At 34.0% G+C, this 14,812-nt stretch overlaps 1 protein-coding gene across 1 annotated transcript in view; it reads left to right on the forward strand.

Moving 5' to 3' along the window:
- LOC128173456 (uncharacterized) overlaps window positions 1-14,812 on the forward strand; it is a 29,680-nt gene that overhangs the window by 10,861 nt on the left and 4,007 nt on the right. Inside the window, exon 6 of the mRNA XM_052839146.1 lies at window positions 3,135-3,254. Within this exon, the coding sequence (XP_052695106.1) occupies window positions 3,135-3,254 (120 nt within the window). The remainder of the gene's footprint in view (window positions 1-3,134; window positions 3,255-14,812) is intronic.

Raw genomic sequence — 14,812 nt, forward strand, 5'->3', positions numbered from 1 at the left:
TTTTAATGACAGATCAGTTACGTTTTCGAATAGTTATTTGCATGAAAGAGTGGTGAAATGAATCTATTTTTTTTTTCTTGCTTTCTTTTATTTATTCATTTTTTTTTAAAATTTCACTCAAACGTGTTTTGCTCATGAAATGACGACATCGAAGAAGCGCGTAAAGAGGAATAAAGCTCTTCACTGCTCTAACACATTTGAGACTTGCTAAATACCTGCTACGTGTATCTTTGCGCTTTCTGCCTAATAATACCCTTGCTTCTTTACTGTTCTTATTAACTGAGTGCGTTGACAAAGGTATCAATTCTTCTTTACATGATCACTAGTGTTCGTAAATGTGGTTCAAAATGTCTTTACGTTCATAAGTTTTTTTTCTCCTTCATTTTACCATTTTAACTCCGTATTATGCAAGACTTGCCTACACATGATTTGAGGTAACATGCAAATGCCATAACCAAGTTTCAATGATTCTGAATCTTGAAAGATAATCACAGTAGAAGAAATGCAACATGAAGGTTGCAGAATACTGAGAACGCATGAGATTATCCGCACAATTATTTTATATCCAGATCAGATAGTCAATTATAGTTACGCCGCTAACACCTGCAATGGTCCCTCAATCATAAATAAATAACTAGAAATCCTTCCTCGGCTAATTAGCAAGATGGAAACTATTTGTTTTCCGCCCCCAAAGACTAATGTTTGCTTTGACCCGATGAAAAGCACGGGATATGAACTATATATTACCACCTTATTGGGATGCGCTGCTCTAGCGCTGTTTCGAGGCTTTTCCCCTGGTGTGGGTGGGTGGGTCTGTGGGTGGTTATATGTCAAAGGTGATCGTTATATGACTCAAATTGCCTCTCTCTATCGTGGGAGCTAAATGAAATATTTCAATCCGTATATTCTTTCACGTTCCTTAGTGTGTTATTTCAAGCATTTTACGGCAGTGATATAACATACTGTCTAAGTCTACGTCTTTTTTTATTGATATTAATGTCTTGTTATCTGTTACATACATGTAAAAAGATGAGCTAAACGCCTTGTTTGTGCCTTCATCATAAAAATGCAGTTTTTCAATCGCTCGAAAGGTTACTGCGATAAAAGGAGGCGCCGTAAAATACTTCCCACATACAAGCTGCAAAATGGAGTTTTATTTTACATAAATGGCCTTTTTTCATAGATGTATAAGATACGGGATTCGTTATCAACCCCCGAGAGAGATACAGTAAGGCTGTCGTCCCAGGGTCACGTAGTGTATACAACTTGTCTTTTTTTTATGTCGAATATGAGTAGTGTTTAACATGTATGTTAAATGTAAACATGTGGACCTAATTTCCTGGTATTGATGATATTTGATACAGATGATATGTTTTAATAGAATATTTTACGAAAAGAAATAGTGTATCGTATCTACCTGCTCATGCTTGGCTTAAATGAATAAAAACGCTCCATGATCGCGATAGAGTGCGAACCAACTGTTTATTTATCTTCTGACCTTGACCTCACTTTTTACAATATGGCGACAAGCAACCAAAAAAAGAGTTCCCTATTTAGAAGCCTGGGTCATTCACAACATCGGACGTAGTTGTTGTTAGAACGTCAGCATTTATTGTACGCAACAAGGAAATAAGAACCAATGTGGACTCAAAATGGCGCATAATGAAATCCGGAAGAGAAACGCAGATTGTGATTGGTCAAGAGACTTAGTTGTATTTACAAATCATGTCTTTTGTTTTTTATGTAGTGCTTTGCGACCGGCTTTATGAGTACATATATAATGAGGCGATAATAGTGTATTGTAGCTATTTTATTATTTATATTATTTATTGTAGCATATAAGTGTAAGGAGCGCACTTCATTTTTTTTTATGTCCAGGTTTTTTAACATGTGATATTTTCTATCGCAAGACAGCAATTATGTCAATTTTAATACAACAATGAAAAACTGCTATGATAAGGTTGCATTAATGCTTTTTGTAAGCAACTAATATTTTTTTTATATATTCATTGATTAAGATAATATCGGATTAGAAAGTGTGATATTAGACGGTTTTCTAAAATTGCAGTCAACAGTGTTAAATCTTAATGTTCCTTATTGGATAAAGATAAAACATTTTTAACTCTGTTCCTCTCCCTTGATCGGTCAAATCTAGGGCTTACCAGAAGTTAATATACCATTTACAACTTCTGCGCAGCTATTTCGAAATTTAAGACCCTTTCAACGAAATAAAACACTCTCCCCAGTTTCCATTATCTCATTTTCTACACATAATTACGTTTTATTTTATCGTCGAGCGGAAGCTTTAACTTTATATTTTACGGATCTTGAGCCCGAGGCAAATGACCGGCGCTGTTGTGTTAGCTGATGATACCGCGTTAATTCCTGTCATACTGGTAAATTTCCACATAATTATCAATTGAAGTAATACTAGAGATCAGTTTTAATGAGTTCTGTCGCGTTATAATACATTGTTTGTTATTTTACGGGACCAAAAGCTAGATAATATTTGCCCAAGGTGCAAAAGATAGTGTCATTGACCAAACATCATTTTTAAAAAAACTTCTTTTTTCTGTGTTATATGGACAAGTAAATGATGAAGTGTTGTAAACTGATTGCCTTTTTTAAATCTCGAACCTAACAAAACCGAACCTGTTTATAACATATCGTTATAAGCTGAAAACAATCTCATTTTCCCGACAAATATGTTGTCCATTATTTATGAATTAATCCAAGAGAGAGTACCATCAACCTCCACACCCCCCCCCCCCCCCCCGACCCCGAAAAAAAAACAACTAAAAAATGAAGACTAAAAGTATAAAAAGCCTTAGCTTTTTATTGTTCATATTATTTCTATCATCTGTAAACTGTTTTCTTAAGTCAAGCAAATGTATCTCAGCCAAACATTATACAATATGATGTGTTATACAACGAAATATGTTACATATAAGATAAATCATATATAAAAGAATTCATTTTATAGTTTTCTGGGGGTTTTTTTCATTGTTTGTTTTTCGAATTTTTTATAAACTTTTTTCTTTTAGCACATGAAAAACTGGCTTGTGATAATTTTTTTGTAATTTAGAATATGCATGTAAAAATAAGAAATGAAAAGTTACTTTTTTTCACTTCAGGACTATGACTATACGGAGGCTTTTAAGTTCACCCCCGCGGCGGTCGCCGAGTACTTGTTCCGGTCAGGGGAGTTCCAGGAACTCGAGGAGGCCCTGGCTGACCTGGTCAACTCTTCTATTGTAAGTCAGAAAATTGTGTTCTAGATGTACATGTAACACGTTTTTTGATTGTTCCCAGCAAACTCTCTATTTCTTGTTAAAGATAGATTTAACCCAAAATTTGATTGGTCGCAGCAAAGTCTCTAATCTTACTAAATCTTATTAATATATTTGACGCGTTCAAGGCCATTCTTACCTACTCATATATTAATGGGAAATGACTTCATCTTCTATAAAGTTTCGTAATCCAGTCGTTTTCAGATACGTTTTTCTAAACTCTACCGGAAAGATCAGATGCGTTGCGATTGACGACACGTTGTAGTTTTATCGGGTCTTTTCGTTAAAGCTCGGAAAACGCATTGAATGTGTCAATGTGTTTTCGGATATCAGAATAGTTTTGTCAAACCCACATCATATTTCACAATTCAAAAAATGCTATAAAGATCTTACACAGTTGGGATCATAAAAATTTAACAACAGTCAAACATCTTTTAACGGTTAATGATTTTGTTTTTAATCTGTATAGTTTGTTAGTTATATATGGTAATATTAAGTGAAAAAAATAGAAAAACAGATGTTATCTAATATGTACATGTATCTCATGTCGACCTTAGAGATGATGCAAATATAGATTGTCCTTTAGACATAGACAATCGAAAATTAAAGGAGAGAGAGAGAGAGAGAGAGAGAGAGAGAGAGAGAGAGAGAGAGAGAGAGAGAGAGAGAGAGAGAGAGAGTATGTTTGTAACTGATTCAATTATTTCAAAAACGTAAAAAAAGTATATAAAGGGGAGGCTGCAGGTCTGTAGCTTATCAGACCAGAACTGGCGGAAGTTTTTATACGCCATAAATTGGTATTTTTAAACACATAAGACAACTCGTAGCTTTGAGGACATCTATCCGAATCTTTTATTTTTTTAGACCGGGAACATCAGACATGCAGTTAATATAGAGGGTTTTGGAAATAACTCTCACTTCTCAAGAAAAGAATTTAATTTGAAAATAAGCATATTGCAACCTTAAAAACCTTCGATCGGAAAATTTCGTATTTCTAATTTTTTAATCAGATAAAAGGAAATGGATTGTTTGAAGATATTGCAAATATCCTTTTAATGATTAAATGATAAATGGAGTCTGCTCTCATAAATAGAAAAATCCAAAGATACAAAAATAATTCCTCAATATCCGCCACCATGCTGTGATATGAATTGCAAAACAGCAGTTCCTGGAACCTGGGTATATGGGTAGAAAGAAAAGGGAAAAAAATGAAAAGCGAGATATATACGAGAGATAGATTGGATATCAATACACGGGATGTGGTACACGGTTGTAGTTAATCATTGGATAATCTCAGGGCACGAGAGAGAGAGAGAGAGAGAGAGAGACAGAGAGACAGAGAGAGAGACAGAGAGAGAGAGATGTGTAAAGGAAGATAGAGAGATAGAAACAGGCATATAGAAAGAGAGAGGAAAGAGGGGAAGTCAGACAGAAAGAAAGAGAGACAGAACGGCAGGAAGTAGAGAGACGATAGTAAAGTTTTTGATATACCAATCCAGATTCGCTAATGGTGCAAAAAAAAAAACCCTTTGAAATATTACCCAAAAAGGCCACTAATAAGACAACATTTTCCTGTTAATCGATACAGCATATAGATGATACAAAGAATTTATTAGTATTTCGAACCAAAAAAATATACGTGGGTAGTGTCACATTTTACGCCGCTTGTCAAATGTCAGCTGATATAAACGAAAAAAAAAACACTTCTCAAATATTTGAATAAGATTTTGTCTGTAGATCAGACATCACCCTTTAGTAGATTCTTTCTAATTTCTCGCATTACATCTCATCTTAATATCAGTTTGCTGGCGATTCAATCAGAACGTTATCATAGACGTCACTTTACAAGTGATGATGAAAACAATATCCAGTTATGTATAAATGTCATGGCGACCTGTATTTAGACTAATCAAAGATTTAATCTGACATGTGCGCATGTCTGCACATAGGTGTTGTTGATGTTACGTTTCTATGGGTAAATAAATGGAGCTCCATAAAAAATCAAAGTACTGAAGTACTGACGGGAGTTGATTTTGTTATTTATTTTAAAATCAACGATATGTTATTTTGCGTGGCAAGTAAACTCCTATAAGTATTTGAATTTCGCACACTTTTATAATCTGAATCCTACAAGAGTTTCGTGAAAACCCAATATCAATCATGATGTGTAATATTCAAAGAATTATTCCATCAAACTACCTATTAGTAATCGAAATAGTTATGTGAAATTGTATGGATCCAAGCAAAATTGAACTCTACTCTCGTTCAACCAGACTCTCAGCTGTATCCGTTAATCTCCGACAAGAAAGAGAGACTCTATGCTTGTCGGAGATTTACGGAGACAGCCGAGCGTCTGGTTGAACGAGACTATATTGAACTCTGGCGTAGGAATACAGAAAATGTACGACTTCAAAAAATATCTTAATTGTTCGTACCATTTAAAATCTGACTTTTTACAAGGTCTCTATAAATGAGTTTCCTTGAAGAACAATGCTTAAGAACTCATTACATCGAATTTATTGATTAGAACTAAATGTTGTCAGCGGTGTTGATTTGTGCTTTATAGGTCCAAACACTGTTTCACTTTCGGTTTGCCTGAGTAACTGCATAGGAGAGTTGATTAAAATCAACTCCCAATAACTTTTATAAATTCAATGTGCTGTTTTTAATTTCGGTTTTAGGTTTCGCACCTTGTCATGTTTAAAAATAATTAAGCAATGTTTCATGATTATCATCATCTTATTTCAACTGTTAAATTCTTCTTTCGAGGTTGTTAAAAATTATGAATAAAAATAAAAACCAAAGGAAGTATTTACTGTTGTTTAATTCGTGATATAAAAATTCCCTCATTGAAGAAAAACCATTTTTCTACAATAATCGCAACCTTCTAATAGGTATGTTCTGAGAAAGAAAGGAGTCCATTGCTTTATTTATATCTTCCTTTAAATTATTCATATAAAGTGGGCAAGAGTGCGTAAAGTATCGTGTCATTGATCCGAACATAACATACCGGGGAAAAGACTTCGCATTTCATGATACAGAAGAAATAAAACTCGGTTGATGTATAATCGTGTATTATGCGTTTATGTACATTTATTTCCAACAAAACTTCCACGTGAGAAAACGAGCAGATAAATTTTGCTAATTATTTTTCAAAAGTCACAAATTGCATTAAATAAGGCGTACAAACAATGGAATCGATGATTTTACTGTATGATATAGCATTCCTGTTTTAATCTGAAAATAGTAGGTATAAAAAAGGGGCCTGAAAAGGATTCTTTTCCCGTAAAAAAAACCCACACACACACAAAAACAAAACAAAACACACACACAAAAACACACACACAAAATGCACAAAAAAACTAACAGTTAAAACAAAATATTAAGAAAAACAAATAGACGATAAAAGTGAAAAAAAAGGTCAGGGGAGGAAGCCATCACGCCATATTGTCACTTGTCTTCTGATGACGTCCTTACACGAAACAGCATTCACCTTTAAAGGTTACCTAATCGCTCTACACGCGCCAATGTTAGCTGCCAGCATTTCATTTAGAACCATTTAAACAGAAGCTTGGACTTTGGGTAGTTGCTGTCAAACAGCAATGTGACGTAGGTCTGTCTATTCCATTGTAGGCCAATCAGCCATTGCTCTTTGAAATCAACAAGATTTGTCTGGCTTTGGAGATAAGACTACGCAATCGGTGTATATTTCACTTGAAACCAGCGTCATTTTTAACTTCTATTGACGCAAGAAATAGATAGTTCCGTCCTACTGAAAGTCCAAGGCCTTGTTAAAATGGTTCTATCATCTTGTTGGTATGGATGAATAAGAAGCTGTGACATACAGGGCATGCTATAATATCATTCAGAATACGTCATTCCCGACCCGATGGCCTTTATCAGTAGTATATAGTACATAGCGAGTTAAGATAGCAACGTCGATACTATGATGGCTGAAAACGGGGAAAAATCCCTTAATCTAGTACTAGTACATATATTTGATCTTTCAATCTTATCTTTTTAAACTAAACGTTCTTCATTGAGGGTCGTTGGCTTTTTTTATTCAGAGAAAATGAACAATTTGTTATTTGTTTGTTTGTTGTTTTTTTTTTTGTAATAAAAAAACCCAAACAACTTTCAAACATTAGGAAAAAGCAAACTGAGTATAGATCAGTTGAACACATTATTTGACCTTTTAAATATCAATATAAAAAAAAGATCTAAAAAGGTTTTTAAAATCTCCAGAGAAATAAACGGTTATAAAATATAATGGCATACATATAGTGAATACTTATGATCGCAGCGTCACTACCACGACTTCTTAGCCAATCAGAAGAAGTGTATCATGCCGTGTACACATGTAACTTCCCACTCAAAAGCAGCTGTCATCGCTGAGACAATTCCATGTACGGCGATCTACAGGACTTGTAAATCGGTCAGTTCTAATTAAAACATACTTGACGAAAACGGAGTGTGAGTTTAATAAGGTTAGAGAGAGAGAGAGACAGAAAGAGAGAGAGAGAGAGAGAGAGATTCCTGGCTTTTGAGTGTCTTATTAACCTTCTAATGGAAAAAAAATAAATATCACGACAAAAGACCTCCTGACAGTTGGTTCTTGATAAGTTTGTATATTTACAGTAGTAACCATTTTCCCTATGAGTGTTTAGCGTTTGATCGAAAAGACTGCCATTGTTTCATACCGAGATACGTACTAGTGATAGATTAGATTACACGGGATACAGTACACAGTTGTATTAATTCTATAATGTCCAGGGCAGGAGAGAGAGAGAGAGAGAGAGAGAGAGAGAGAGAGAGAGAGAGAGAGAGAGAGAGAGAGAGAGAGAGAGAGAATACTTTCGTACGTCCCTACGTAGAAAATGAACTTTCATTGAAGGTCAATGATCTAAAGACGTTTCCGAATATATACATTTGTTTCTGATCACACTAGCTTACGTCAGTGCGATTTATTGATCTATTGTTAGACACCAATAAGAAGCGACACATAATAACCCGGTTCCTTGAATTACTCAAATAAGAGGGCTAGAGAAACGTGGCATTTTTTTTTTCAATTTTGGGAAATCTAAAAGGTATTATTACACCCACGAATACTGTTTTCTTTGACAGTCAATATAATATGCAAAGAAAAATACCAAATTGAACTTTGATATGTTTAAAAACAACCACGACGTTTTTGACTGCAGTTGCATTCCTGATGACTGCTGTCAAATATCATTTTTTGCGTTTTGTTATTTGAAGCGAAGTTCAAAGAGGGTATGTATCCTTGTATTTGTTTATTTCATGTTCAGTCAGCGAGTGCTCAGTAGTGAACCCACGAAAAATTTTCAATATTTCTTTCTGTTGAAAAGACACCAGAAAGTTTCATACATGAGTCTTTTTTAACCATACGAGTACATGTGTATACTTAGAATAAACGGAAAAGTCATATGAGAGAGAGAGAGAGAGAGAGAGAGAGAGAGAGAGAGAGAGAGAGAGAGAAAGAGAGAGAGAGTTGTTTGTAAACTAACTCGCCATTACTGGAGAGCATATTTTGTTTCAACTTACGCCCATATTTACTTTCGGTCGTAATTATCCAGTTCCAGATAGTAATAGGTACTAAATAGGGCTTTGGCTTGAACTCAATCAAACAGAAAATTTATTTTAAGAAGTGGCTATTTACGGAATGTAACTAGTGTATAAAGCCGTATGTAGTTAAGCTTCCGTTTGTCGATGAATGACATTAATGATGAAGTAAATGTACCGTGTGCCGAAAAGGGAGAATTTTACGCCCTAAAATCAATGAGGCATTTCAAGTCTTTCTCAATCAATTAATTAACGGACGCATTTTATCGATACAATTCTCAATTAAAAGCGTTGTTAATATTTTTATCTGCTCAAAAGAATAACGTCCTCTCCGATAAAACTTCATCAGAAATGTCCTAATTAGTCTGATTAGTACGTGAATAAGAGTGATATGTAAATATATGAACCTGTGTTGCAAAAAGTTTACTCGGTTAGTTTAGCGAATATGTGAAAATATTCTGCGTGGGTGTTCGTTATTACCGAAATAGCAAATCGAACCCGGTCCGGATATATCTACCATCGATTCCTCTTCACAATGGACTGGTTACGACCAAAGAACAAATGCTCTGGCTACATTAATGTGTCGATTCAAAGGCGGCCATTCTTGATGTTCGTCTGATAAATCACTGTCATCCGCGCGCTTTGTGTTTGTCAATTATCTCCTCTCCAAATAAAGCTTTCCGAACAGATAAATCACTCGAAAGACCCTGATTAGTATCTTTTGAGCGCTTGGAAATATTCTGTGCAAATATTAATCTAAAGTCAACCGGATATAGTTGTAATATCATAATTATCTGCTCTCAACACAGTATGATGTATAAATCATTATCGATCAATCATCTCAGATATTAAGGGAATTTTCATTACAGAAACGGCAATGGTAAAGCTACTTGCGAAAGAAGAAATTTATAATAGATTTAGAGAGAAAGTGAAATTAGCAATTATAGATGACTTCTTTTTTAGCAGATCAGACTTGATAATTGAATTAATTCTGCTATCTATGAGTAAAAGGCTCGTCGCCAACCTCGTACAATATTTGTAAATTGAGAGGAATGGTGTATCCGCATTGCCTTTGAGATCGCATGTTACAGACTAGATTCTTATCAACGAAACCCATCCTCAAGTCTCCAAATGCAATTTGATAAGCTGTCCGACAAGTCTGCGCTTGAAGTTGAGAAAAGAAGGGTAATATTTAATCCTTTTTGTAGCAAAATTGTCTCTACATTTTATTAAAACTATACATGTACCATAGGAAGAACCAACTATATTATCAAGTAGGTAGAAGTTTGGGGGGGGGGGGGCTTCTATTTTTTTAAATTGAGTTAATAATCTTAGATCCTTATCCGCGCCACAACGGCGCATAGGGCCCGTACTTATCCGTGTTTAGTTTCAAAGTGTTAAGCGAATGAGAGTTATTAACGTCCTATGTATGAGACACCAGTCCATAGCAGGTTAACTCCCTGCATAAGACGGTGCCGAGTTTTAGCTCTGTGGAATGAGAAAGTGAAGAAAAAGTACCTTTACCTAAAGCACAACACAATGACCGCAGCATGGTTTGAACCAACGACCTTCAAATTACTGGCTTTATGACCACTGAGCCATATTTTTACATCTATTAATTGAAAAGAAAACTTCTTTTAATGTTTAAACGTAGTAAAGTGAGCGTGCAGCTCAGTTTGTCTCTTTATATTTTATATTTTTGTCATCACGTTTTGTCGGGTCCTTCTGTTTTGTAAAACTTTGATGCGTGCCTGTATAAAGCGTGTTGCAGTATTCGTTGTCAGTATTGTTTAGTCTGAAGTCAAATCAGGTCAAACAATTATGCATCAATGATTAAGGAAGACAATTGTCTTAAAGATTTAAAAAAAAAGAAACGCAAAAAAGTTTATTGCAAGTTAGACAGAATTGCGAGCAAATGTGGCTAGAATAATTGGACAACCCGGAAGAACAATACAGAGAGATAAGGAAAAAGTCACCCAAAATAACATGTTGTTAAATCGTCAATGGTTTTATTAAAACCATATAACGACACTTTTAGTGAAGATCTTTTTTTTAAAGAAATCTTGATTTATCTTGAGTCATTAAATCTTACAGTCAAAAATGCTGAAACATTCCTTTGATTGGCGATTTTTTTTTTCATCATACCAGCACCAACGACATTTTTTTTTTTTACTTTTAAGATGCTTGCAGGAATCTCTGGCGACAGAAAGTTAATCGTTTTCTCAAAGTGCTGGTCGATAAACATTAATGGGGTCTCCTGCCGCAATCTGAAACCGTATCTGTCGTAATTAGGGTTATTATGACGTCATGCGGCATCTATTTTTGGCAATTGCGGCTAGTAGATCGTGACGTTCGGTTTCCGTTGTGTTGTGGTTAACCATTATAGAATTGTTCGGGAACATGACTTATTCTGTTTACTGTCATAAAAGGTCGCATGGATTGTTCCCGTTCATTCAATAACAGAAACAGATTTTAGGAGAACGATTAGAGATTAGAGTAAATGGCCCGGATGTTCAGACTTTAAAAATCCGGTGCAGTATAAACTTCCTTTGTAAGATGAGCGTTTGATTGAAATAAAAACACCCAAAAGAAACCAAAATGAATTGATAGATAGCTATAAAGATAGATGGATATAAAGATAGATAGATAGATAGATAGATAGATAGATAGATAGATAGATAGATAGATAGATAGATAGATAGATAGATAGATAGATAGATAGATAGAGAATGATAGATAAAATAAAATCACCCAAAAGAAACCAAAATGAATTGACAAATGGATAGATGGATAGATAGATAGATGGATAGATGGATAGATAGATAGATAGACTAATTCAAACTAGTATCAAGAAGTGTGTATGATTAAATTTTGATGTTTTAATTCTTATATGATTTAAAAAGGTCAAGTTGAATATTGGATAACTTCTTTTTAACTAATACAGTAAAACTCGTTTAGCACGAACACGAATATACATGTAGCAAATTCTCGGGTATAGCGAAATTTATTTGTTTCTTAACAAAACTTTGCAAAATGTTACTGTTATAATGAGTTCGGATGTAACGAATTTACGTATATAGCAAACTGATGTAACAAATTTCTTTACAGTTAAAGTTTAAAAAGTTTGCATTACCATTTTACATAATAGTTTGATTGATTTTTTATCCATATACATGTATTTTTTTTTCAATTCATAATCCGAATATTTAAGGTTTTAAAGTAATGTAATTTTTTGTTTTAAGCCTCAATTAGCAAAAAATATAGTCTGGTGAAAGTAAACATGTACATGTATATAGTAAATTCGCTATAGTTATTATTATGAATTCGTTATACGGATATAACGAATTACGGATATAACGAAGTAAATACATTGGTCCCTAGGACTTCGCTTTAACCGAGTTTTACTGTATAAGGCAATCGGATAATATCATCTATTTTGATACGTGAAAGTAGGTCAGATCAGTAAATTAAGGCAATTTTAAAAAGTATAGCGGTCAACCATTAAAACTTTTAATTTTATACCTGTCATCGAAATCAAGATTAGAACCTTTCAACAAGAGCTTGGACTTTGGGTAGCTGTGTCAAATAGCCATGTGACGTAGGCCTGTCTATTTCTTTGCTGGCCACTAAGTCATGTCTCTTTGATATCAACAAGATCTGACTCACTTTTGAGCAAAGACTATGCAATATGTGTATGTTTCACTTGAAACTTACGTCATTTTTGACTTGTTTTGACACAAAAAGATAGTTACATCCTTTTGAAAGTCAGAAGTCTTGTTAAAATGGTTCTAACAGGAATATAAATATGGATCACTGGCACAAATAATATGACGTTCCTCGGTTCGTGTTTGTCTTCTTCTTTCCTTGGCGAAATGCCAAAATCTGCCAGCAATGTAAATTACCTGAAAAATTAAAGGAGACATCGCGATAATAGGCCAAAATGTCCTCGGTAGACCTGTTAATGAGTCTTTATCATACGGATGATGCTGATGTTAGATTACTAACGGACACCGTATATGCGAGAATCCGTTCAATACTGACATTTATTTTGTCCGATGGAATTTATTATCCATAAAAATCTTCTGGTGTACTAAAGGTTGGCATACTTAAGAAGATTAATCAAAAGTTTCTTGATTACTTTTTTGAATTTTGTTTTAAAACATAAATCAGGAATCTTTGTTAAATAGCAATGTATCCGACGTGATAATATTTCATTTTTAGGCGATTTTTCGCCTAAAGTATAGCTAACCAATGAAACTGAACAGAAAAGATAATGAAATAAAAAAACCATGCTGGTGTAACACGACAAAATAATCTTGTTAAATTGCAGTATAGTAACAATCTGATAATCTCTTTGGATAAAATAATCGATGAAATTAATTTAAAAGTTTTTTAAAGAACAAGGCATCGAATGACATGTATGCTATACAAACAAAGGAAACAAGAACTGCAGCGGTAGTGTAACTTGTGGGAAAAAATATACCAGAATTATATGAAACAAACAACAACAAGGCCGACCCCCCCCCCCCCCCCCCCCCCCAAAAAAAAAAAAAATAAATAAAAATAAATAAATAAATAAATAAAAACAAATAAACAAAGAAGAAAGAACAAGAAACAAAAACAAAATTAAAAAAACCCAAACAAACAAGAAAAAATTAGAACAAAAACAAAAACAGAACAAAATTAACCAAAAAAACCCAAAAAACAAAAACGTAAAACAAAAACTAAACCAGAAATTTTTTTACTATTATAATGTTTATACTACTGCCGGCTTTTTTAAGTTTGAAAAAAAAACATCACATTGTTGCATGTGTTATAAACAAAGCTCTATGCAAACATAAAACAGTGTGAGGAGACGTTCGCCTTTCTGCCCTTTATCTTAAATGTGTCAACACGGGAGTAAGGAACTCTAGAGTACATAGAACTGTCATGGCAAAGTTCACAACAAACTAATACCGTGATTAGATTGTTAGACTGCATGTCCATGGCTTCGCCTCGCGATTTTTTTTTCCTTCGTCAATCTGTTAATTATCTATTAGGAGTTAGGGTTTGAAACCCAATAAGTCGGCATTATAGCTAGGCCATTGCCGATGGGTGTTCAGAAGGGGGATCTTTCTTTTTTATTATTTAAAATAAATGTAAATAATTCCATAACATTTATACATAGTTCTTTTTAAGAGCTTAAAATAGCCTAAAAATTTCCAATCATCGAGTACTTTAAAACCCCAATGTGACCGATTGGTGTTTATGTACTTGACTCTCTGTCCTAATATAACCTGTAGGAACTGAATACAATAGAACAAATACAACAGAATAACAAAAAAAAATCAATTGGCGGTTGCTGTCACAATGATTAGAACAGAACCACGTATAATGAACACCATGGTCGATCATAATTATTTTTTTTCAAATTTCGTTGATATATTTGAGTCAATTATTTAATGAAATATCATTTTAAAATAACGAAATACAACATCTAATGGTTCACTGGGTTTGTAATCATTTCAGACACAGATTAGCGCGTGTTTGGGTGTAGGTTTTGTTATTTCTTTGCATTGATCTTAACCGTCATCAATATATATTAGATAATTTACTATTAAATGTATTTTATTGGCTATAATGCCGATAGCAAGTTTGTTGCCCCCTAGATAGCAACTATTTCAAGAAATGCAACCAAGGGAAAAACTGCTGTCGAGGGGAACAATAATCTTCCAATTGTCGGAATAGTCAGTAAATAGGTATTTTATTATACGAAGAAATCTTTATATGTCGGCGATGCATTTGTTTTAATAGTAAATAAATCAGAATAATCTAAATTTGAATTTAACGCAACGATTCAGAATACTCCAAAGGCGTTCCGAATTTTAAAACATAAAAAATCGAATGCCGCCGGTCGGAAACCATTTCACGATTAGAGAAACTAGTATGTTTATTCGTCGTTA

This window comes from Crassostrea angulata, chromosome 2, assembly GCF_025612915.1.
Source record: "Crassostrea angulata isolate pt1a10 chromosome 2, ASM2561291v2, whole genome shotgun sequence".
Classification (NCBI taxonomy): domain Eukaryota; kingdom Metazoa; phylum Mollusca; class Bivalvia; order Ostreida; family Ostreidae; genus Magallana; species Magallana angulata.